Source organism: Protomyctophum bolini (genome assembly GCF_963924005.1).
Source record: "Protomyctophum bolini genome assembly, chromosome: 13".
In the NCBI taxonomy this organism is placed as follows: Eukaryota; Metazoa; Chordata; class Actinopteri; order Myctophiformes; family Myctophidae; genus Protomyctophum; species Protomyctophum bolini.
Window position 1 is genome coordinate 44,785,712 of NC_137874.1, and position 23,535 is coordinate 44,809,246.

The 23,535-nt window shown below is 44.8% G+C and overlaps 1 protein-coding gene across 1 annotated transcript in view; it reads left to right on the forward strand.

The window, feature by feature from the left end:
• nup98 (nucleoporin 98 and 96 precursor) overlaps nucleotides 1–23,535 on the forward strand; it is a 43,610-nt gene that overhangs the window by 17,239 nt on the left and 2,836 nt on the right. The window contains exons 14-33 of the mRNA XM_080780311.1: nucleotides 379–569; nucleotides 1,095–1,217; nucleotides 1,365–1,515; nucleotides 2,243–2,327; nucleotides 2,515–2,628; nucleotides 3,478–3,616; nucleotides 6,591–6,768; nucleotides 7,071–7,217; nucleotides 7,352–7,561; nucleotides 8,914–9,025; nucleotides 10,853–11,067; nucleotides 12,396–12,568; nucleotides 13,765–13,997; nucleotides 16,032–16,298; nucleotides 18,110–18,267; nucleotides 18,615–18,755; nucleotides 20,131–20,252; nucleotides 20,498–20,719; nucleotides 21,201–21,454; nucleotides 22,041–22,195. Of these exons, the coding sequence (XP_080636437.1) occupies nucleotides 379–569; nucleotides 1,095–1,217; nucleotides 1,365–1,515; nucleotides 2,243–2,327; nucleotides 2,515–2,628; nucleotides 3,478–3,616; nucleotides 6,591–6,768; nucleotides 7,071–7,217; nucleotides 7,352–7,561; nucleotides 8,914–9,025; nucleotides 10,853–11,067; nucleotides 12,396–12,568; nucleotides 13,765–13,997; nucleotides 16,032–16,298; nucleotides 18,110–18,267; nucleotides 18,615–18,755; nucleotides 20,131–20,252; nucleotides 20,498–20,719; nucleotides 21,201–21,454; nucleotides 22,041–22,195 (3,390 nt within the window). The remainder of the gene's footprint in view (nucleotides 1–378; nucleotides 570–1,094; nucleotides 1,218–1,364; nucleotides 1,516–2,242; nucleotides 2,328–2,514; nucleotides 2,629–3,477; nucleotides 3,617–6,590; nucleotides 6,769–7,070; nucleotides 7,218–7,351; nucleotides 7,562–8,913; nucleotides 9,026–10,852; nucleotides 11,068–12,395; nucleotides 12,569–13,764; nucleotides 13,998–16,031; nucleotides 16,299–18,109; nucleotides 18,268–18,614; nucleotides 18,756–20,130; nucleotides 20,253–20,497; nucleotides 20,720–21,200; nucleotides 21,455–22,040; nucleotides 22,196–23,535) is intronic.

Genomic DNA, 23,535 nt, shown 5'->3' on the forward strand with positions numbered 1-23,535 from the left:
TCATGGCCCATAGCACCTCCTTTCTGTAGACTTAGATAGCATTTGATACAAACTTATAGCATGTTATGTAGACAGCACTATAATTGCACTGTATGTAGTCATAGCACGTCATAGTACATATGTATAGCATAGTATAGTATATATGTATAGTTTAATTATATAGATATTCCACTGTTACTTTCTTAGCCTACGCATGTTTCATTATGCTTTTTATGTGATGTATTCCCATGCTTTTTTGTTCTTGCTTAATGTAAGTCGCTCTGGATTAAGAGCGCCTGATAAACGCCTAAATTGTAACAATAGGAAGACGGAAAAAAATCCAGTGCTCTACCAATCATAATAAAGCATATCTCTGTTGCTCCGCCTCCTCTCCACCAGCGCCTGAAGCCGACCAATCCGGCGGCCCAGAAGGCTCTGACCACGCCCACCCACTACAAGCTGACTCCGCGGCCGGCCACCAGGGTCCGCCCCAAAGCGCTGTCATCATCAGGCTCCGCCTCCAAGTCGCAGCTGTTCGACGGATTGGACGACGACGAGCCGTCGATCACCAACGGAGCCTTCATACCCAGGTAATTTAAATACTTAACGAGCTGACCAATCACCAACGAGCCTTCATACCCAGGTCATTTAAATACTTAACGAGCTGACCAATCACCAACGGAGCCTTCATACCCAGGTAAATCATGCTGTTGCCATAGTTACCAGACAGCGTAGATCATTGGCCAGTTGTAATAATTATTCACACATTATAATAACATTTATCATGACGTTATTATGATGTTATTTTATTAGACATGAGGTCAACACAGTTTTTGTTAAACCTGCAGCAGTTGTAAATATTTGGGATCATTAATGAAAAGATATAAGATGATTCTGACATTTACAGACAGCGCAGAATGTTGTTGCATAAGCATAAAACCCCCATAAATTCATCTTCAACATCTTATCCGTAGTCGGGTCGCGGGGGCAACAGCTCCACCAGAGCGCTCCAGACTTCCCTCTCCAGAGCAACATTAGTAACTCCTCCTGGGGGATCCCGAGGCCAGTGAGTCGACATTTGACCTGTCTCTGTCTGTCTGTCTGTCTGTCTTCAGGAAGAGCATCAAGAAGTTGGTTCTGAAGAACGTGAGCAGCAGCAGTTTCTACAGCGAGCCAATCAACGTAGAGTCTGACGACTTGGCCACGCCCACTGATTACCCTAGCAACGGACACGCCAGGTACGCACGCACGTTTCTGTTTTCTTCCTTTCAAAGTAAAAGGATGATTGTTAAAATGCCTGTGTGCGCGTTTGTTTATAACTAGACAGGAGTGTGTGTTTATAATGTGTGTGTGTTTATAATGTGTGTGTGTGTGTGCGTGCACAGCCCTCAGGAGGAGGAAGAGGAGGAGCTACAAGGAGGCGTAGAGGAAGACCCCGAGGTCACTCAGTTCTACTCCAACCCCATCGCTAAGCCCCTCCCCCACGGCCAGGCCAGCCTATTACAGGACACCATCTCTGACTTCAACATGCATAAGGTAATAATTTAAAAGGCCCAGAAAGCACGCTGGCTGGGCCAGGCTACCCGCCCCTCTAGACCAGAAAGCATGCTGGCTGGGCCAGGCTACCCGGCCCTCTAGACCAGAAAGCACGCTGGCTGGGCCAGGCTACCCGCCCCTCTAGACCAGAAAGCATGCTGGCTGGGCCAGGCTACCCGCCCCTCTAGACCAGAAAGCACGCTGGCTGGGCCAGGCTACCCGCCCCTCTAGACCAGAAAGCACGCTGGCTGGGCCAGGCTACCCGCCCCTCTAGACCAGAAAGCACACTGGCTGGGCCAGGCTACCCGCCCCTCTAGACCAGAAAGCACGCTGGCTGGGCCAGGCTACCGCCCCTCTAGACCAGAAAGCACGCTGGCTGGGCCAGGCTACCCGCCCCTCTAGACCAGAAAGCACGCTGGCTGGCAGTCTAGCACTTTTCAGTCTCTCGTTTTTGATCATTCATATTACAACAGGCCTCTGGGAAAATGGGCTTTGGTAGTTCTCATTTGTTTGCAGGACACTTCTATTATGCCCATAACATATTCTCTATTATAGTGACAGAGACATATCATATATCAAATGAAAGCTGTTACACTCTACTTTCACCAGGAAAAGAGATACAATTTCTATCATGTTTAGTTTTCAAAATGTAGCCATTTGAATGAGTCTCGCACTTTTCAGTCTAGCACTTTTCAGTCTCTCGTTTTTGATCATTCATATTACTCAGAGGAGCAGTGAGGAGGCAGGCGGCCCAGAGGACTCTGAACAGGAGGAGATCCAGGAGAACCAGGAGGCTGCTCCTCATCCTGCAGGTTAGACTTTAGAATAATAACCAATGACCTCTGACTGTTGAGACAGAAGTACTTTTATTAATTGGGTGTGTGCGTGTGTGTGTGCGTGTGTGTGCGTGTGTGTGTGTGTGTGTGCGTGTGTGTGTGTGTTTGTGTGTGTGTGTGTGTGTGTGTGTGTGTGCGTGTGCGTGTGCGTGTGCGTTCGCAGGCATCGTGTTAAGTCGTGTTGGCTACTACACCATCCCATCTCTGGAGGAGTTATCAGATCTCCTTGACGACAACGGACAGTGTTTGGTCGAGAACTTTACCGTCGGACGCAAAGGTACACTAGAAATGCACTCTGCCGACTCGCGCACAAGTGTCCTACTTGTGCGCGAGCTGAGCACGCAACCTACTGCTGACTCCTGTCACCTTACCCCCCCCCTCCCCTCTCTTTCCCATTAGAAGCTTCTTTGGCAAACCGGCAAATATTAACCCATTCTGACCTGAGATCAGATTCTAACGCACAGAAGAATGGTGGTTCTTTAACGCATTTTGACCTGAGATCAGATTTAAAAAATCTCTTAAATCCTGACAGATCCTGACAGATCTACAAGCTCATAGCGCGCCACCGAGTGGCGCGCTATGAGCTTGTAGATCTGCTATTTTTCAATAGCTAAATTACAACATAATGCTAACACCAAAATGGGTTAACAGACAGTATCTGGAGTTATTGAAACATGTGAGTTATGTCTATATAAATGGGTTAACAGACAGTATCTGGAGTTATTGAAACATGTGAGTTATGTCTATATAAATGGGTTAACAGACAGTATCAGGAGTTATTTATGTCTAAATAAATCCACTAGAATGTGTTCTACATGTTTTAACTCTAATTGGTTACGTCTTCCACATTGGTGGCCCCATCGGCCAATCAGCTGGCTGATGATGTAACTGTATTTTTATCTAAAAAAACCGTGGTTCCTGATTGGCCGAGCGTGTCACCAAAAATTCACGATCCCTGATTGGCCGAGGGAGTCGCTCTGCTCGCACAAGTAAAAATCACACCTGTGTGAAGTGAGGGGCCTCCTTGTCCATACAAACATTTGTTTTGCTTTATATGTCTACATGCTCTGGTCTAGTGTTGATTGATCAGTTCTGAAGCATGAAGTCTACTGATTGGCTGTTGCAGGGTACGGCTCGGTGTACTTCCCAGGAACGCTGAACGTGATTGGTCTAAACCTGGACGACATTGTTCACTTCAGACGGAAAGAGGTCATCGTTTACCCGGACGACACCCACAAACCACCGCAGGGGGAGGGGCTTAACAGGTAGACCACACCCACAAACTACCACAGGGGAGGGGCTTAACAGGTAGACCACAACCACAAACTACCACAGGGGAGGGGCTTAACAGGTAGACCACACCCACAAACTACCACAGGGGAGGGGCTTAACAGGTAGACGACAACCACAAACTACCACAGGGGAGGGGCTTAACAGGTAGACAACACCCACATACCACCGCAGGGGGAGGGGCTTAACAGGTGAGAAACCACACCCACAAACCACCGCAGGGGGAGGGGCTTAACAGGTAGACAACACCTCTGACCACAGAACAGTACAGTACATCTGCTCCCCATGTACAGGTCCGTGTTCAAATCAAGTAAACCAACGAAAAGAACAGTGCATATATGGTCCAGGGATGCAACTGAGGAGCTAAAGGGAAGCTTCCTCTGCACAGACTGGGACATCTTCTTCGAAGACGCGGATATCAATACAGCCACGGAGGCTATAACATCGTACATTTCCTTCTGTGTTGACTCTATTATACCACATAAAACCATAGTGGAATATCCAAATAATAAAAAGCACTTTACAAAAGAAATGAAGGAGTGCATTTATAGGAAGAGAGCTGCCTTCAGAGCAGGTAACAGTGAGGCCTTAAAGGTTGCTCAGAGGGACTTAAATAAACAATTGAAAGAGTCTAGAAGGAAATGCAGGGAGCGAGCTGAGCAAGACCTGGCCAACTCTAACACAAAGAGACTCGATCAGGAAAATGACTAACATGAACCCTGAGAGAAAGCCCATAGCTGCTGTTGACGAGAGCGCTAAGGCGAATGAATTAAATGACTTCTTTATGAGATTTGAATATGACTCTTACCAAGCATGTTGTGACGTTGTAAATGAATTGAATTATGATGCTGGTAACAGGGTGACACTAGACTTAGAAACTGTAAACAAGAGTATTCAAGACCATTAAAACTAACAAGGCAACGAGGCCTGATGGCATGAGTGCTTCCCTGTTAAAAACATGTGCTGATGAGCTCTCACCAGCCTGGCACAAACTGTTTCAGTTCTCTCTAGACTCGCATACAGTGCCGGAACTATGGAAAAAATCTGTAATTGTCCCAGTTCCAAAGAAACCCTGTCCAATGGGAAATAATGACTACAGGCCTGTGGCCATAACATCAAATGTTGTTAAGTCATTAGAAAGAATTCTCACTGAGTTACTTCGTAAAAAAGTAGAACCTAGTCTAGATCAATTCCAGTTTGCCTATTCAAGGAAACGAAGTACCGGGGACGCAATTGCTACTGTAGCACACTATATCCTGAAACACCTTGAGAGCACCGTGGCATATGCCAGACTGCTTTTCATTGATTTCAGCTCCGCCTTTAATTGTATCCACCAAGATATACTGCTACGTAAACTAGCTTTACTAGATGTTAATCCGTGGATAATTAAATGGTATTTTTCCACCACAGAGGGTCAGGTTTAACAGTGTTCTCTCTGAGGAGGCACGCAGCAGCACAGGGGTTCCACAAGGAACTGTTAGTTCCTCTCTCCTGTTCACATTGTATACGAATGATTGTGTCAGCTCATACTCTAATCAATACGTGATCAAGTTTTCAGATCACACTGTCATACTCAGTCTTCTTACAAGCAAATCTGACATTCTCAGCCATACAACTGGAGTAGGCAGATTTGTTGAATGGTGTGATAGAAACTATGTAATGATCAACACTGATAAAACAGAGGAGATCATTGTGCATCCGAGGTCCATAGGAGACCATACCTTGATCAAGGTTCACGAGAATGACATCAAACAGGTCTCCTCCTATAAATATCTGGGAGTGCAGATTGACCAAGATATGAGCTGGCACATACATGTTGAATCATGCTGTTCAAAAATACACCAGCGGTTACATTTTCTTCGTAGACTGAGGCTGTTTGGTGTTAGCCTGAATATTATGTTAATTTTCTATAGAGCTAGCATTGAATCTATCTTGAGATATGGAATCTCCAGCTGGTATGGTAACCTGACTGTGAAATATAAAGTTGCAAGAGTTGCGAAAATGGCTGGGAAGATCATGGGCCTGTCTTCCCCCCCGATGACTCCCCAAGCCATTTTTGAACAGACTGTAGTAAGGCAAGCTAAGAATATAACCTCTGACCCCTCACATGTTCTGTATTCCGAATATGAATTAATGAGATCAGGAAGAAGGTACAGGATGCCACAGTGCAAGTACAACAGATATAAACACTCTTTCATTCCTCTCTCTATAAAAATGTTGAATGGGTAATTGGTACCTTAACGGGGTGTACGCACCAGGGGTGTATTTGTTTTGTTTTGCTGTAATGTCTCTGTCTATGTGATTATACGTATGTTTATATGTATGCAGCTGTGGTCCTGTCTCAGAGACACATTTCTCCCAAGGGAGACGAAATAAAGACAACCTTGAACCTTGAACCTTGAACCCACAAACCACCGCAGGGGGAGGGGCGGAGGTAACGTTAGACGGGGTGTGGCCAGTGGATAATAATAATAATAATACTAATAAAACTTTATTTGTATAGCACCTTTCATGACATGAAATGCAGCTCAAAGTGCTTTACAGAACAATGGAGAATAAAAGAAAAGCAAGGCAACAACATTAAAAAAAAGCAGTAATGCAATACAGTGAGGACATGAATAACAAAAATAAAAAATAAAAGATCAATTAAAAGCAAGGTTGTAGAAGTGGGTCTTGAGCTGAGCTTTAAAAATGTCTACAGAGGCTGCCTGTCGAAGGTACAGTGGGAGCTTGTTCCATGCCGACGGCCCGTAGAAGCAAAAAGCTGCTTCCCCGTATTTTTTAGTTGCCATTTTTTTAGGCAAAGCGAGCAGGCCAGCAGTGGAAGACCTTAGGGGGCGGTTTGGGACATATTTAGGCAGGCAGTCATGTAGGTAGGAAGGTGCTAGGAAGGTGATAAGACCTCCCCTCTCTCTCTCTCTCCTGTATAAACCCTATGTCTCTCTCCAGGCGGGCGGAGGTAACATTAGATGGGGTGTGGCCAGTGGATAAGACGTCCTGCGCTGACATCCGCTCCCCAGACCGACTGACCACCATGGACTACCAGAGCAGACTGGAGGCCGCCTGCAGGAAGCAGGGAGCTCGCTTCCTGGAGTACAGACCAGAGACAGGCTCCTGGGTGTTTCAGGTGAGACATGTACCTGTCTGTCTGTCTGTCTGTCTGGAGTACAGACCAGAGACAGGCTCCTGGGTGTTTCAGGTGAGACATGTACCTGTCTGTCTGTCTGTCTGGAGTACAGGCCAGAGACAGGCTCCTGGGTGTTTCAGGTGAGACATGTACCTGTCTGTCTGTCTGTCTGTCTGTCTGGAGTACAGACCAGAGACGTGCTCCTGGGTGTTTCAGGTGAGACTGTCTGTCTGTCTATCTGCCTGTCTGTCCTTCAGGTCAGTCATGTGACCTGTCTGTCTCTCTGCCTGTCTGTCTTTCAGGTCAGTCATTTCTCTAAGTATGGACTCCAGGATTCAGACGAGGAACAGGACGTCCCACTCAAAGCCGACCCAAAGAAACTGAAGACGATGACATCACTTCCTCCCTCCAAGCTGCAGTTCCAGCAACAGCAGCAGGTGGCGCCACAGGTAGCCGACTAGCTCTTCACTGCCCCCTAGTGGAGACATGAAACCATTAGCTCATCACTGCCCCCTAGTGGAGACATGAAACCACTATATACCGTAATGTGAATGAAAATAACCTTTATATATTTGGTGTGCAGGAAGCATCAGGGGCGGAGCTAACGAGCGTAGGGGTGGAGCTGGACAGTGACATGGCAGACATCACCGTGGCAACGCTACCAGAGAGCATGCTGGGAGGAGAGGGGGAGGAGTCTGGCTCAGAAGAGGTCGTCGGGTCCATTCCCACAGAAACCCACGAGCAAACCTCCGCCTCCATCTTCACCCTGGGACACAACCCTCACACCCTCCAGGTATGGGATTATAACCCTCACACCCTCCAGGTATGGGATTATAACCCTCACACCCTCCATTTATGGGATTATAACCCTCACCCTCCAGCTATGGGATTATACATTTTTTTTCCATAGAAATAGCTAATTCTGTCATATAAATTTGGCCTGCTATGACGTCATTTGTTCACATATTTGCTTCGCTTTACAAAGTCCAGTGAACTCTAAACGGACCAGAATCAAAAAACATTTGGTTCCTGATTGATTGATTTATTTATTTTATTAGACAATAACAAATGCAAAACGGTACATGGTACAGTCAAAGCACATTTATCCAAAAGGACAGCACCGAAGAAAGACCTTGCCGTCTTGTTTCCATTCGGGTCCCAATTCATTCACAAAACAATGATGACAGTAATCGATATACCTAAAAAACATAAACTATTTACAGGTGTAAGTACCAAAAAATCTAAATACAAATAAATCACTCAGAGGGGGGTATGGGGAGGTTGGACAGTCATCTTCTCTCCTTTTGACCGCTGACATTAATAGGTGATTTTTCAGAGCGGTTTTAAAGGAAGCCAGTGATTTGTTTGTTTTGAGGGAAGGGGGCAGGGCATTCCACACCTGAGTGGCAGTGCTGTGGAAAGTGGATTTACCCATATTTGTTCTATATGCGGGTGGCCAGACTTTCTAAGCCATCTTTGGGTGAAACTTCATTAATTACTCTCAGATCATGAAGGTTGACAATACTTTAATGACATGTTTAATTAATGATAATTCATTCCTCTAATTAGATCATGAAGGATGACAATACTTTAATGACATGTTTAATTCATGATAATTAATTCCTCTAATCAGATCATGAAGGTTGACAATACTTTAATGACATGTTTAATTCATGATAATTCATTCCTCTAATTAGATCATGAAGGAAGACAATACTTTAATGACATGTTTAATTAATGATAATTAATTCCTCTAATCAGATCATGAAGGATGACAATACTTTAATGACATGTTTAATTAATGATAATTAATTCCTCTAATTAGATCATGAAGGATGACAATACTTTAATGACATGTTTAATTCATGATAATTAATTCCTCTAATTAGATCATGAAGGATGACAATACTTTAATGACATGTTTAATTCATGATAATTAATTCCTCTAATTAGATCATGAAGGATGACAATACTTTAATGACATGTTTAATTCATGATAATTAATTCCTCTAATCAGATCATGAAGGATGACAATACTTTAATGACATGTTTAATTCATGATAATTAATTCCTCTAATCAGATCATGAAGGATGACAATACTTTAATGACATGTTTAATTCATGATAATTCATTCCTCTAATCAGATCATGAAGGCGTGTCTTCTGGCTGAGGATGAGGAAGATGACATGGAGACCGGAGTGATGATGAAGAGTCTGGTGGACTCTTCCTCTTCACCTCGACACATCAGGAAGACAGGTACCTGTCTGTCTGTCTTCTGAGATTTTCCAAAGTATCCGGATAAGTGGATCTGTGTAGTCATGCGAAAATGTTTACACAATGAGGTGCCAATCATATTTTTGAATGAAGAAATAAGTACCGCATTTTAAAAGCCACCTAAACTGTGAGTGGAAGTGGAACATGTTTCTTTCATTGTCTGTCAACATGTCACACAATATGTGCGTAAATCGACTTTTCTCTCCATATAATTAAAAAATGATAGACACTATTACCATTGCTCTGGCGACTTGGCAAGTCCTGCACAGAATAGAGTCAGACCTACAGTATACAGAATAGAGTCAGACCTACAGTATACAGAATAGAGTCAGACCTACAGTATACAGAATAGAGTCAGACCTACAGTATACAGAATAGAGTCAGACCTACAGTATACAGAATAGAGTCAGACCTACAGTATACAGAATAGATTCAGACCTACAGTATACAGAATAGAGTCAGACCTACAGTATACAGAATAGAGTCAGACCTACAGTATACAGAATAGAGTCAGACCTACAGTATACAGAATAGAGTCAGACCTACAGTATACAGAATAGAGTCAGACCTACAGTATACAGAATAGAGTCAGACCTACAGTATACAGAATGGAGTCAGACCTACAGTATACAGAATAGAGTCAGACCTACAGTATACAGAATAGATTCAGACCTACAGTATACAGAATAGAGTCAGACCTACAGTATACAGAATAGAGTCAGACCTACAGTATACAGAATAGAGTCAGACCTACAGTATATAGAATAGAGTCAGACCTACAGTATACAGAATAGAGTCAGACCTACAGTATATAGAATAGAGTCAGACCTACAGTATACAGAATAGAGTCAGACCTACAGTATACAGAATAGAGTCAGACCTACAGTATACAGAATAGAGTCAGACCTACAGTATACAGAATAGAGTCAGACCTACAGTATATAGAATAGAGTCAGACCTACAGTATACAGAATAGATTCAGACCTACAGTATACAGAATAGAGTCAGACCTACAGTATACAGAATAGAGTCAGACCTACAGTATATAGAATAGAGTCAGACCTACAGTATACAGAATAGAGTCAGACCTACAGTATACAGAATAGAGTCAGACCTACAGTATACAGAATAGAGTCAGACCTACAGTATATAGAATAGAGTCAGACCTACAGTATATAGAATAGAGTCAGACCTACAGTATACAGAATAGAGTCAGACGTACAGTATACAGAATAGAGTCAGACCTACAGTATATAGAATAGAGTCAGACCTACAGTATATAGAATAGAGTCAGACCTACAGTATATAGAATAGAGTCAGACCTACAGTATACAGAATAGAGTCAGACCTACAGTATACAGAATAGAGTCAGACCTACAGTATACAGAATAGAGTCAGACCTACAGTATACAGAATAGAGTCAGACCTACAGTATACAGAATAGAGTCAGACCTACAGTATACAGAATAGAGTCAGACCTACAGTATATAGAATAGAGTCAGACCTACAGTATATAGAAGTGTCGCGTCCACAAAGTTGTGAGCTTGTAGAGTGGCTATAATTCCCAGGTGTATAAATAATACATGTCACGTTATAATGTCGCGCACATTGACGGCATGCAGGCACAGTGGCAACGTAACGCAGTGAAGAGTGCGCCCTTTATTACCTATGACAGGAGAGATTGTCTCTTTTCATTGTTTTATACTGTCTTGTTTCACTCTGTTCATCACTTTAGTCAGCTTTGGCTGTTGTTAAGGTTATTTGTACAAATAAAGTTTAATAAGAATAATAATAATGTCTAATCCTCAGGTCTGCTCCAGACTCGTTTCTCCTCATCTCTGTACGCTGACCCCTCGGTGACCTCCCCCTCCCCCCTCCTCCCTCTGATGCCCTCGCCGCGACCTTTCACCTCCCTGCAGCTGGCTCCTGCCACCAGGACGGCAGAGGCTCCGCCCATCAGGACGGTGGGGGTCCGCCGGCTGGGGGGTCCCGTTGCCCTGGGCGACAGCATCGCTACCGCAAAGGTACTTATTATCCTATAGGCTGGGGGGTCCTGTTGCCCTGGGCGACAGCATCGCTACCGCAAAGGTACTTATTATCCTATAGGCTGGGGGGTCCTGTTGCCCTGGGCGACAGCATCGCTACCGCAAAGGTACTTATTATCCTATAGGCTGGGGGGTCCTGTTGCCCTGGGCGACAGCATCGCTACCGCAAAGCTACACATTTAAATAATTCAACACTAGGGCCTTACCCGTTCTAATATATGAACAGGAAATTATTTACAAAAATAATATAATATATTATTTATTCATATATATGCATGTGTACATGTATATCATATTATTCGCATTGATTGGGAGGGATTATATTCACGGGTGCGCACAAGCGGTGTGCCAGTGCGCATGGAGGCGCATTTGCGCACCAGCTAAGAGACAGCGATTTAGAGAATGCTGACAGGCATTCAATGAGACGTTAACGTCCTGTAAGTAGACTTAGAAATAAAACTAGTGTTGACTAATCATTACAAGTTGCTCTTATTTTGATGAGGGAGTTTCTGCACAGGAAGTCCGTTTCAGTTGTAATGTAAACGAGCTACGATGGATGAGCTGTCAAAGTGCTAGAACCATATTTACAATATGAAAACTGTCACTTAAACAATGTGGGTTACACGCTGGAAATAAACATGGAACCATTCGGTGAGTAATTAATTGTATATGTGGTGGACGTTTGTGGTTGTGCTGGAGATAAACGGACAGCTGCTGCCAGTGGGACCTTACTGCTGCTAACGACGACACTGTCTGTGACTCGGTGTACTAGTCTGTGACTAGCTGTACTAGTCTGTGACTAGCTGTACTAGTCTGTGACTAGGTGTACTAGTCTGTGACTAGGTGTACTAGTCTGTGACTAGCTGTACTAGTCTGTGACTAGCTGTACTAGTCTGTGACTAGGTGTACTAGTCTGTGACTAGCTGTACTAGTCTGTGTACTAGTGTAGCTTTGCATCTGTTGCATCTGCCCCTCTGAAAGCAGCATAACGTTGTGGCAGGATACAAATCCTTTGAGTACTGCAGGTCTCTTCATGGGACTGTCCTTCAGGGTAGGATGGGGTCCAGGGTGTATAGATATATAATGTTGTAATGTTATATTCCAGTCCTTCAGGGTGTATAGATATATGATGTTGAAATGTTATATTCCAGGGGTCAGGCCTCATGGATGCCGGTCTCTTCATGGGACGGTCCTTCAGGGTAGGATGGGGTCCAGGGTGTATAGATATAACAGGGTTATAATGTTATATTCCAGTCCTTCCAGGGTGTATAGATAATGATATATAATGTTATAATGTTATATTCCAGGGGTCAGGCCTCATGGATGCCGGTCTCTTCATGGGACGGTCCTTCAGGGTAGGATGGGGTCCAGGGTGGGTTCTGAGCCACAGTGGAGAGCTGCTCAGCGGACCGTCGGTCAGCAGGGATTCACACCAGCAACCCTCAGACACCTTCAGTCTGATGACCTCCAGGAACAAGACGTAAGTGTCTGTCTGTCTGCCTGCCTGCCTGCCTGCCTGCCTGCCTGTCTGTCTGTCTGTCTGTCTGTCTGTCTGTCTGTCTGTCTGTCTGTCTGTCTGTCTGTCTGTGGAATTCTCGTATCTGACTTTTGTTTTGTGAATCTGTTAATGTTAATGTGATGAGTATTACGAATCATGTTCTGTTGTAAGTAGGATAGGCATTTATAAGCTTTTAGCTTCTGCCTACTCCTTTTGATCATCATCTTGTTTTTGCTTCCATTCATTGACTTTAAATATTGTATTTGAAACTGAAGGATGATCAAATAAACTAAACTAAACCTGTGTGTCTGTCTAGTGTCTTGTAACCAGCAAGACAGACAGACAGCTATTCAGTATTTTAGCCGTGACGTGAGCGCCCCCTCCAGAGATACTTCCGGGTCCTACTTTTGTGTCGCTTTTGTCTTTTGTGTCCCCATAGAGTTATACTGTGTCCCCATAGAGTTATACTGTGACGCTCCGTCAGACTAAATCTGAGACGAAAACAACCACGAAAGACTCATTTTACTGCTTTCCTCGCAACAACAAAGCTGCTGCTCTCCCAAATCTGGCTGACAGGCCGTCTGCCCCACACGGAATACTATCGCCATTTTATTTCATTGTGTCAAACTAAATCCTCATTAATGCAAACTAGATTCAACATACTCAAGCCTGCACACATTCTAAATATGCCTCTGAAATATTGTACTGAGCAAATGGACTGTTACCACCTTCAATAATAATGATAATAATAGTCTTTATTGTCTCCACATCATATATTTTCTTTGTCATGGACACTTGTACAGAACATTAATAATTCTACTCAAGTTGCAAGCATTAAGACCCATTTTAACCCTCAATTCCTTTCTGAAACATATACGTTATTGTAAAAAAGATTCACTCGTTCAGATATTCTATTTATGAGATGTGGACGGGAGCAGGTGCCACTTGGACCCGGACGTAACTAAGACTACAAAATCACGTCGGACCTAAATACTGAATACCGTACTGTTGTAGTTTTCTAACTGTTGTAGTTTTCTAACTGTTGTAGTTTTCTAACTTTAGTAAAGTACACTGCGGTTGAAGCATCACCTCAAACTGGACTATCAATAGGCTTAAACCCTGCTGTGTGTGTGTGTGTGTGTGTGTGTGTGTGTGTGTGTGTGTGTGTGTGTGTGCAGCAGCCTCTCAGACAGTGTGTACAGAGTGTGTGTTCAGCGTGTTCAGGGTTTAACTCACACTGAGGATGAGGAGCAGATGGACGAACAGCGCCCTCTACAGATCAGTCTGGGTCACAGCGACGTGGAGTTCCCACACAATGCTGCGTGCCCATTGGTCCGTCCTCGCCAAGGGGTGGAGCTTCTGCACGACTACACCCATTGGATCAGCTCTTTGAGCCAATCACACAGCCACGGTATGCACACGCGCCCGTGCACACACACACACACACACACACACACACTTGAATTATTTATTTGTATCTGCACAGAAGGCTCAATACATTAGATCCAAACAGTGTTCAGAAGAAGAAGGTTACATTCTAGTCAAACCAGTATGTAAGCCTGGGAGTGAACAGTGAGAGGGGGGGGTGGGGGGGGGGGGTAAGAGCCAGGTGGTCAGAGATGGTGGAACCAAGGTCTGTGCTGATGAGGTTATTGGTGGTTATTCCAGTGGTGCACATCAGATCTAAAGTGTGACCTTTTCTGTGGGTGGGAACATGTACAGGAATTCAATAGCACTTTGTCATTCAGGCGAGTCCACGTGGATATTGAGATCTCCAGTCAGCAGGATGGATGGAGAAATGGCCGTAAGCTGTGTGAGGTATTCAGAGAATTGGGATGGGAATGCAGGGTTGGGTTTGGGCGGGCGGTATATGACTGCGGTGACCAAGGGTTTGGGACCAGACAGTTTGAAGGTGAGATGCTCAAATGAGGAGGGAACAGGAATGTTAACTGAACTGATTTTGATGTGTTGTTTGTGTATTATGGCTATGCCACCACCACGCCGTCCCCTCAGGGCGTGGTTTGTCCATATATGCGTATCCGGGGCGTGTGGTTTTATTGAGTGAGAAATATTCCAGGGGCTTTTGCCAAGTTTCAGTTAAGCAGATAAAGTCAATGTTATTTTCCTTTATATGTTCACAGAGAATGAGTTATTTTAAGTTGAGTGACCGGGTGTTAAACAGAGAGGATTTGAGGCATGATTGAGTCAGTGGTCAGTGGCTGTAGGCAGGCAGGTTGTTGTGATGGTGATGATGTAGTACGTCCACAGGCCGGGGCAGCGCGTTGTGGTGTCCAGAGTGAAGCGATGGAGTGGTGGTCAGATCGGGAGTAACTGAACTTTATGCGGGTACTTCGGTGGATGTATCGTGGCCGTGGTAATAATCTATGTTTTTTAATCGCCGTGATGCCAGGCGGAGTTGTGTTGTTGTTGTTGAGTTGGAGAAGTTGTGATGCTGAATATTTTCGTGACATGCCAGCTGGGGTGGATGCTAGCCTGTGGTCGCTAGCCGATGATCGCACAGTTGTTGACCAAAGGCAGACAGAAACAGCAGGAGGATCCTGATCCACAGCATGGCAAAAACAGCGGAATGTGGAAGAGTCGGGCTCCTCAGACGGTGTGTTGCTATGCTAGCCGCTTCTTGAGCAGCTACAGGGTAGCTGTTAGCTCAGTGAGATAACTGGAGGTAACGTTGCGATCCGGTAAGCTCAGCTCAGGGGAGCCAGGAGGATGCTTGGCCCACTGACACTGACAGTAGTTGCACTGGTTACTGACGCCGGCCGGCCCTAAAGCCGCCAGCGATGCAGGCGACTCAGGGAACTGGTCCCAGAACCACACCGGGACAGATGGATGAAGTCCGGGTAGTTTCGAGGAGTATTTCCAGGAGAGAGCCCCAAAAGAGTCCCAGTATAGCCGCTACGTTGGTATAGTCAGTGGAGCCAGCAGGCAGCATCAGATGAGTGAATCATCAAAAATAAAAAAAACAATCCGACTGAGGCCAGAAGGGGATGAGTCTAGTGGTAAGATTTAAAAATAGCAAAACGGAGCTAAACGAAATGCTAAATGACGAAGAAAACTAATCTAAAACTCAGATGGAGAAGCGGCGAACAAACCGACGCCAGCGTCCTCTCACATCCGGGCATTGATGTGATTAGCAAAAAACACCTCAAAAACGATGGTGTGATGTGTAACTCTCTCTCTGTGTGTCTATGTCTCTCGCCCAGTCTCCACATGGTGTGATGTGTAACTCTCTCTCTGTGTGTCTAAGTCTCTCGCCCAGTCTCCACATGGTGTGATGTGTAACTCTCTCTCTGTGTGTCTATGTCTCTCGCCCAGTCTCCACATGGTGTGATGTGTAACTCTCTCTCTGTGTGTCTAAGTCTCTCGCCCAGTCTCCACATGGTGTGATGTGTAACTCTCTCTCTGTGTGTCCATGTCTCTCGCCCAGTCTCCACATGGTGTGATGTGTGGACCCTGGTTGAAGCTCTCTGGGGCCGCCTGAGGCCCGCAGACCATCCATTGGACTCCTCCCCCTCCACTCCTCTCAGCCAATACCAGGAGCAGCTGGAGAGGAGGCGGAGCTTCTCTGCCTGGCTGGCCAATGGCGCGCAGCGCCGGGTGGAGGAGGAGGAGTCGGGGGGCGGAGTCGAGATGATCTTCAGCCTGCTGACGGCCAATCGGATCAGTGAGGCGTGCCGGCTGGCTCAGAGCTCAGGTAATTAACATACTCATTAATATTCAATTGGATCAGAGCATGGGTAATTAACTCATTGGATTAATAGATATATTAATGTGTATAGCCTCTCCCTGCTGCTCTCCCAGACTATGGGAGGACACACTGCTCTCCCAGACTATGGGAGAGCAGTGTGGAGGACAGATTTAATCTTACCTCCCGTTGTTGTCGATCGCCTCTAGAGTGTTTTGGCTACATTTAGCTACTTCAGCCACATCCGGGACAACATCCGGTCCGTCACTAAATGTGCTCCGCTGCTATAAATCGCTGGGCTCTGATTTAATGGATTAAATAACCTCTGATTTAATGGATTAAATAACCTTAAATAACCTCTGATTTAATGGATTAAATAACCTTAAATAACCTCTGATTTAATGGATTAAATAACCTCTGATTTAATGGATTAAATAACCTTAAATAACCTCTGATTTAATGGATTAAATAACCCCTGATTTAATGGATTAAATAACCTCTGATTTAATGGATTAAATAACCTTAAATAACCTCTGATTTAATGGATTAAATAACCTCTGATTTAATGGATTAAATAACCTTAAATAACCTCTGATTTAATGGATTAAATAACCCCTGATTTAATGGATTAAATAACCTCTGATTTAATGGATTAAATAACCCCTGATTTAATGGATTAAATAACCTCTGATTTAATGGATTAAATAACCTCTGATTTAATGGATTAAATAACCCCTGATTTAATGGATTAAATAACCTCTGATTTAATGGATTAAATAACCCCTGATTTAATGGATTAAATAACCTCTGATTTAATGGATTAAATAACCTCTGATTTAATGGATTAAATAACCTCTGATTTAATGGATTAAATAACCTCTGATTTAATGGATTAAATAACCTCTGATTTAATGGATTAAATAACCTCTGATTTAATGGATTAAATAACCTCTGATTTAATGGATTAAATAACCTCTGATTTAATGGATTAAATAACCTCTGATTTAATGGATTAAATAACCCCGGGGAAGTGTTAACTGGTTAGTACTATAGCTCATTTTGTGCCAACCAGCGGTATAAACAACCACTTCACTTCTCTCTGCTGTGCTGCTCTGAGTCTGTAATGCCAGAGCGATGCTGCTCTGAGTCTGTAATGCCAGAGCGATGCTGCTCTGAGTCTGTAATGCCAGAGCGATGCTGCTCTGAGTCTGTAATGCCAGAGCGATGCTGCTCTGAGTCTGTAATGCCAGAGCGATGCTGCTCTGAGTCTGTAATGCCAGAGCGATGCTGCTCTGAGTCTGTAATGCCAGAGCGATGCTGCTCTGAGTCTGTAATGATGCTGCTCTGAGTCTGTAATGCCAGAGCGATGCTGCTCTGAGTCTGTAATGCCAGAGCGATGCTGCTCTGAGTCTGTAATGCCAGAGCGATGCTGCTCTGAGTCTGTAATGCCAGAGCGATGCTGCCCTCTTCATAATAAATACATACATGTAGGCTATGCCTATAGCCGACACATTACACAAATAACAGAATTACTATTTTTATTATAATTCTCATTCTTAGAATCGACCCGGCCCGACTAATTAGCATATTTTTGGGGCCCGGCCCGATAACGTCGGGCCAGGTCGGGTTCAGGAAAAGTTTGAGAACTTTAGTGTAGATGTCTTAATGTTTATATATATAATTATATTTTCTTACAGGGGTCCATAGGTTGTCTCTCCTGCTCTCCCAGACTATGGGAGGACATAATGTTTGTATATATTATAGGTTGTCTCTCCTGCTCTCCCAGGCTATGGGATGTTTATACATATATGTTCTTACAGGTGACCACAGGTTATCGTTGCTGCTCTCCCAGGCTATGGGAGGACACACCTCCAGAGACCTGCTGACTCTGCAGTTGGCTGACTGGAGCAGGATGCAGGCAGACAGCTTCCTGTCTGACCACCGCCTCAGGATCTTCACCCTATTGGCTGGAAAACCTGTACGTCTGTCTGTCTGTCTGTCTGTCTGTCTGTCTGTTTGTTTGTCTCTCTGTCTGTCTGTCTGCCTGTCTTAGTTCAATGTGGACCAGACTGTTGTTTTAGTTGGGTTGTTTTAGTTGGGTTGTCCCAACTAAAACATTGTCGGAATCAGGGAGAAAATATTTGTAATTGTCTGTAAATCTCAAAGAAAGATGTATTGGCAATGAGATATTGTAAACATGTGCCTTACTATGGCCAACGTGCAGTTTATTGTACTTTTTCTATATGTACTGTCTGTATTATTGTTATGTACTTGTGTGTGTGTGTGTGTGTGTGTGTGTGTGTGTGTGTGTGCGTGCGCCTCTAGGTGTGGCAGTCCACAGAGCATACGGTCAGTGTGTGCAGCGAACTGGACTGGAGGAGAAGTCTAGCTGTTCATCTGTGGTTCATGTTGCCTCCGACGGCATCTGTGTCTGACGCTCTGAGACAATACACAGCTGCCTTCCAGGTATTTATACATCTATCCATCTATTCTCCCTTCTCTAAAACACCCTGCACAACGCTCCACACGTCCCAGACTCTCCTCCCTTCTGTAAAACACCCTGGACAACGCTCCACACGTCCCAGACTCTCCTCCCTTCTGTAAAACACCCTGGACAACGCTCCACACGTCCCAGACTCTCCTCCCTTTTCTAAAACACCCTGGACAACGCTCCACAAGTCCCAGACTCTCCTCCCTTCTGTAAAACACCCTGGACAACGCTCCACACGTCCCAGACTCTCCTCCCTTCTGTAAAACACCCTGGACAACGCTCCACACGTCCCAGACTCTTCTCCCTTCTCAAAAAAACACCCTGGACAACGCTCCACACGTCTCAGACTCTTCTCCCTTCTCTACAACACCCTGGACAACGCTCCACACGTCCCAGACTCTTCTCCCTTCTCTAAAACACCCTGGACAACGCTCCACACGTCCCAGACTCTCCTCCCTTCTGTAAAACACCCTGGACAACGCTCCACACGTCCCAGACTCTTCTCCCTTCTCAAAAAAACACCCTGGACAACGCTCCACACGTCCCAGACTCTTCTCCCTTCTCTACAACACCCTGGACAACGCTCCACACGTCCCAGACTCTTCTCCCTTCTCTAAAACACCCTGGACAACGCTCCACACGTCCCAGACTCTTCTCCCTTCTCTAAAACACCCTGGACAACGCTCCACACGTCCCAGACTCTTCTCCCTTCTCAAAAAAACACCCTGGACAACGCTCCACACGTCCCAGACTCTTCTCCCTTCTCTACAACACCCTGGACAACGCTCCACACGTCCCAGACTCTTCTCCCTTCTCTAAAACACCCTGGACAACGCTCCACACGTCCCAGACTCTCCTCCCTTCTGTAAAACACCCTGGACAACGCTCCACACGTCCCAGACTCTTCTCCCTTCTCAAAAAAACACCCTGGACAACGCTCCACACGTCCCAGACTCTTCTCCCTTCTCTACAACACCCTGGACAACGCTCCACACGTCCCAGACTCTTTTCCCTTCTCTAAAACACCCTGGACAACGCTCCACACGTCCCAGACTCTTCTCCCTTCTCTAAAACACCCTGGACAACGCTCCACACGTCCCAGACTCTTCTCCCTCAACCTCATACAATCCAAAATGTTCCCTTTCTGTCATCTTTTTTCTCTTCCCCTCCCCTTGTTTTGGTTGTTGAAAGGGAAAGTGTGTGCGAGCGCTGTGCGTCACTGTGAACTGTACGGCGCGGCAGCGAAAATAATATATAATAGATTTTTGATATGGATGAATTGTGTTCCATGACGGCAGTCTGAGGCATTTGTTCTAATGTTTTTGTTTTTGTTTTTTCTCCACCAATCAGGGAACAGGCGAAGTGGGCGTGTACACCTGTGCGCCCCTCCCCCACTACCAGGAAGAGGCAGACGACGACAAGCGACCTCTGTACGACCTCTGCTTCCACCTGCTCAAACTCTACAGCGACAGGTAATGACCTCTATGACCCCTACGACCTCTATAACCTCTGTACGACCTCTCTATGACCCCTATAACCTCTGTATGACTTCTGTATGACCTCTGCTTCCACCTGCTCAAACTCTACAGCGACACATAACTTTATTTAAATATTAATAATAATATTACTGGACCCTCTCTCTGTGCCCTTGGAGAGTGTGGACTACCGTCTCTATGACCCCTACGACCTCTATAACCTCTGTATGACCTCTCTCCAGACATTACCCATTAGAATCCTTACTGGACCCTCTCTCTGTGACCTGGGAGCGTCTGGACTGCCGTCTCTCGTGGAACCTGTGGGTGGCGCTAGAGAGCCTGTGCTACTCTCACCTGAGTGTCCACAAGCAGTGTCTGTTACACAGCAGCTACGCCGCCCTGCTGGAGACACAGGGGTACTGGCACCTGTCTGTGATGGTCCTGATGCACATCCCTGTAGACACGTATGTACCGTTTAATATTATTATTGTCTGATATATGTAAATATGACACAAATGCTTAAACATGTAGCTATAGGTGTAATGTTAGAGACCACAGAAGACATGTAAATATGAAATAAATGCTTAAACATTTAGTCTGAAAACCCACCTTTTCAGACTCCATCATGGCCCATAGCACTTACCCTACCCCCTTAGATAGCATTTCTGTAAACTTAAATAGCATTTGATACAGACTTATAGCATGTTATGTAGACAGCACTATAATTGCATTGTATGTAGTCATAGCACGTCATAGTACATATGTATAGCATAGTATAGTATATATGTATAGTTTATATGTATAGTTTCATTATATAGATATTCCACTGTTACTTTCTTAGAAAAGTATGTCATTTATTCTAATTGTTGTTATTGCAATTTACGAGCTGTGCTTGCTTTCCGCATTTGCGCGTCTTACTTATTATTATTATTCTTCTTCTTGCAGGCTCAGAGAGCGAGCTGTCAGAGAGATGCTGTGTCTCCACTGCACCGAGGAAGACGAGGATGAGGATGAAGAGGGGGGCGGGGCCAGAGAGCGTTTCCTGACGGAGAGGTTGCAGGTTCCTGTCCGATGGCTGGAGGAGGCCAAGGCCGTCCGCGCTCGGAGCCAGAACCGCCCGGACCGCGAGGCTCTGCACCTCTACCGCGCTGGGCTGTGGAACCAGTGTCACAGACTACTAATACGCACGCTGGCTTCAGGTTAGACAACATTACCTGCTGCTAGGGAAGGGACGTGTGGAGCGTTGTTCAGGGTGTTTTAGAAGAGTCTGGGACGTGTGGAGCGTTGTCCAGGGTGTCTTAGAGAAGGGTGAAGAGTCTGGGACGTGTGGAGCGTTGTCCAGGGTGTTTTAGAGAAGGGAGAAGAGTCTGGGACGTGTGGAGCGTTGTCCAGGGTGTTTTAGAGAAGGGTGAAGAGTCTGGGACGTGTGGAGCGTTGTCCAGGGTGTTGTAGAGAAGGGAGAAGAGTCTGGGACGTGTGGAGCGTTGTCCAGGGTGTTTTAGAGAAGGGAGAAGAGTCTGGGACGTGTGGAGCGTTGTCCAGGGTGTTTTAGAGAAGGGAGAAGAGTCTGGGACGTGTGGAGCGTTGTCCAGGGTGTTTTACAGAAGGGAGAAGAGTCTGGGACGTGTGGAGCGTTGTCCAGGGTGTTTTAGAGAAGGGAGAAGAGTCTGGGACGTGTGGAGCGTTGTCCAGGGTGTTCCAGTGAAAAGTCAAAAGAGATGTGAAGTGTGTGGTAACCATGACAACTGAGTGACACAACAGTGACAACTTCCTGCTTACCTTCAGATTGCATCATCAACGACAACCATGACTTCCTGTTGGAGTTCCTGGAGGGCCTGTGTGAACCGGAGCGGTCCGGTTCCATCCAGGACTGGGACTCGGCTGGACGGGTCTATCTGGACTACATCAACACCATCAGGACACTGAAAGACATACAACAGGTAGGGGGGGGTGTGCGTGCTGATAGGGTGAGATCTCGGCCAATCAAATGGAGTGTTTGTTACATGGTTATTGTGACCAAAGGTCGTAGGGCACGTGACATCATCAGGGATGGAGATCCCTCATAAGTATTAAGCCCATATATGGAGATCCCTGATGTCATTAATATTGACCAGCAACTCTACATCTGACCTCAAAACTCATACTCTTAGATCTCCATATATGGAGCTGACCTGTTCTGACATTCCATATGTTGATCCTTCCCCATCCATCCTTCCTCTTCGATGTCTCCCTTTTGACTGATACCTGTCCATTTAAACTCTAGACGGGCCTGTTGACTGATACCTGTCCATTTAAACTCTAGACGGGCCTGTTGACTGATACCTGTCCATTTAAACTCTAGACGTGTGCCTGTTGACTGATACCTGTCCATTTAAACTCTAGACGGGCCTGTTGACTGATACCTGTCCATTTAAACTCTAGACGCGCCCCAAAGTTGTTGTACATCAATGATATTTGTGAAGTGTCAAAGTTAATGCAGTTTGTTTCGTTTGCAGACTACACTAATTTCTTTTGTTCAGGGTATAACTTTAAAAATGTAGCAGAAAATATTACAAGTGAAATGGATAAATTAAAAAAATGGTTTAATAAAAATAAGTTATCATTGAATTTGAAGAAAACCAAGTTTATGATTTTCTCTAATAGGAAAAAGGATGAAATTACTCTCTCTATAGATGGAGTGAATATTGAAAGAGTGAATGAATTTAGGTTTTTGGGTGTTATATTAGATGAGAAATTATCATGGAAAAATCATATAGCATATATAAAAGCCAAGGTGGCAAAAAGTATTTTTATTTTGAACAAAGTAAATTACGATTTGGATACGAATTTATTGAGGATGTTGTATTGTACACTGGTTTTACCATATTTTATTTACTGTCTGGAAGTATGGGGCAACTTATTCAAGAGTAATATGACTCCCCTGATAATGTTACAAAAAAGAGCGTTAAGAATCATGTATAAAGAAGATTTCAGAGCACACACCAATAGGCTTTTTATGTTATCAGGTGTTTTAAAAATCATGGATTTGGTTGAATTACGTACATTATTGGTGGTGTTTAGAGCGAAAAACAGATCATTACCAATACAGTTACAGAAGTCATTTGTGTTTAGCTCAGAGGATGAGGACCATAGAAGAAGACATGATTTTAAACATCTGTTCGCCCGGACTACACTAAAACAAATGTGCACTTCTGTCACAGCTATAAAGTTATGGAATTCACAAAACCAGGAGTTGAAGAGTTGTACAACAGGGTTTCAGTTTAAGAAAGTGTTTAAAAAG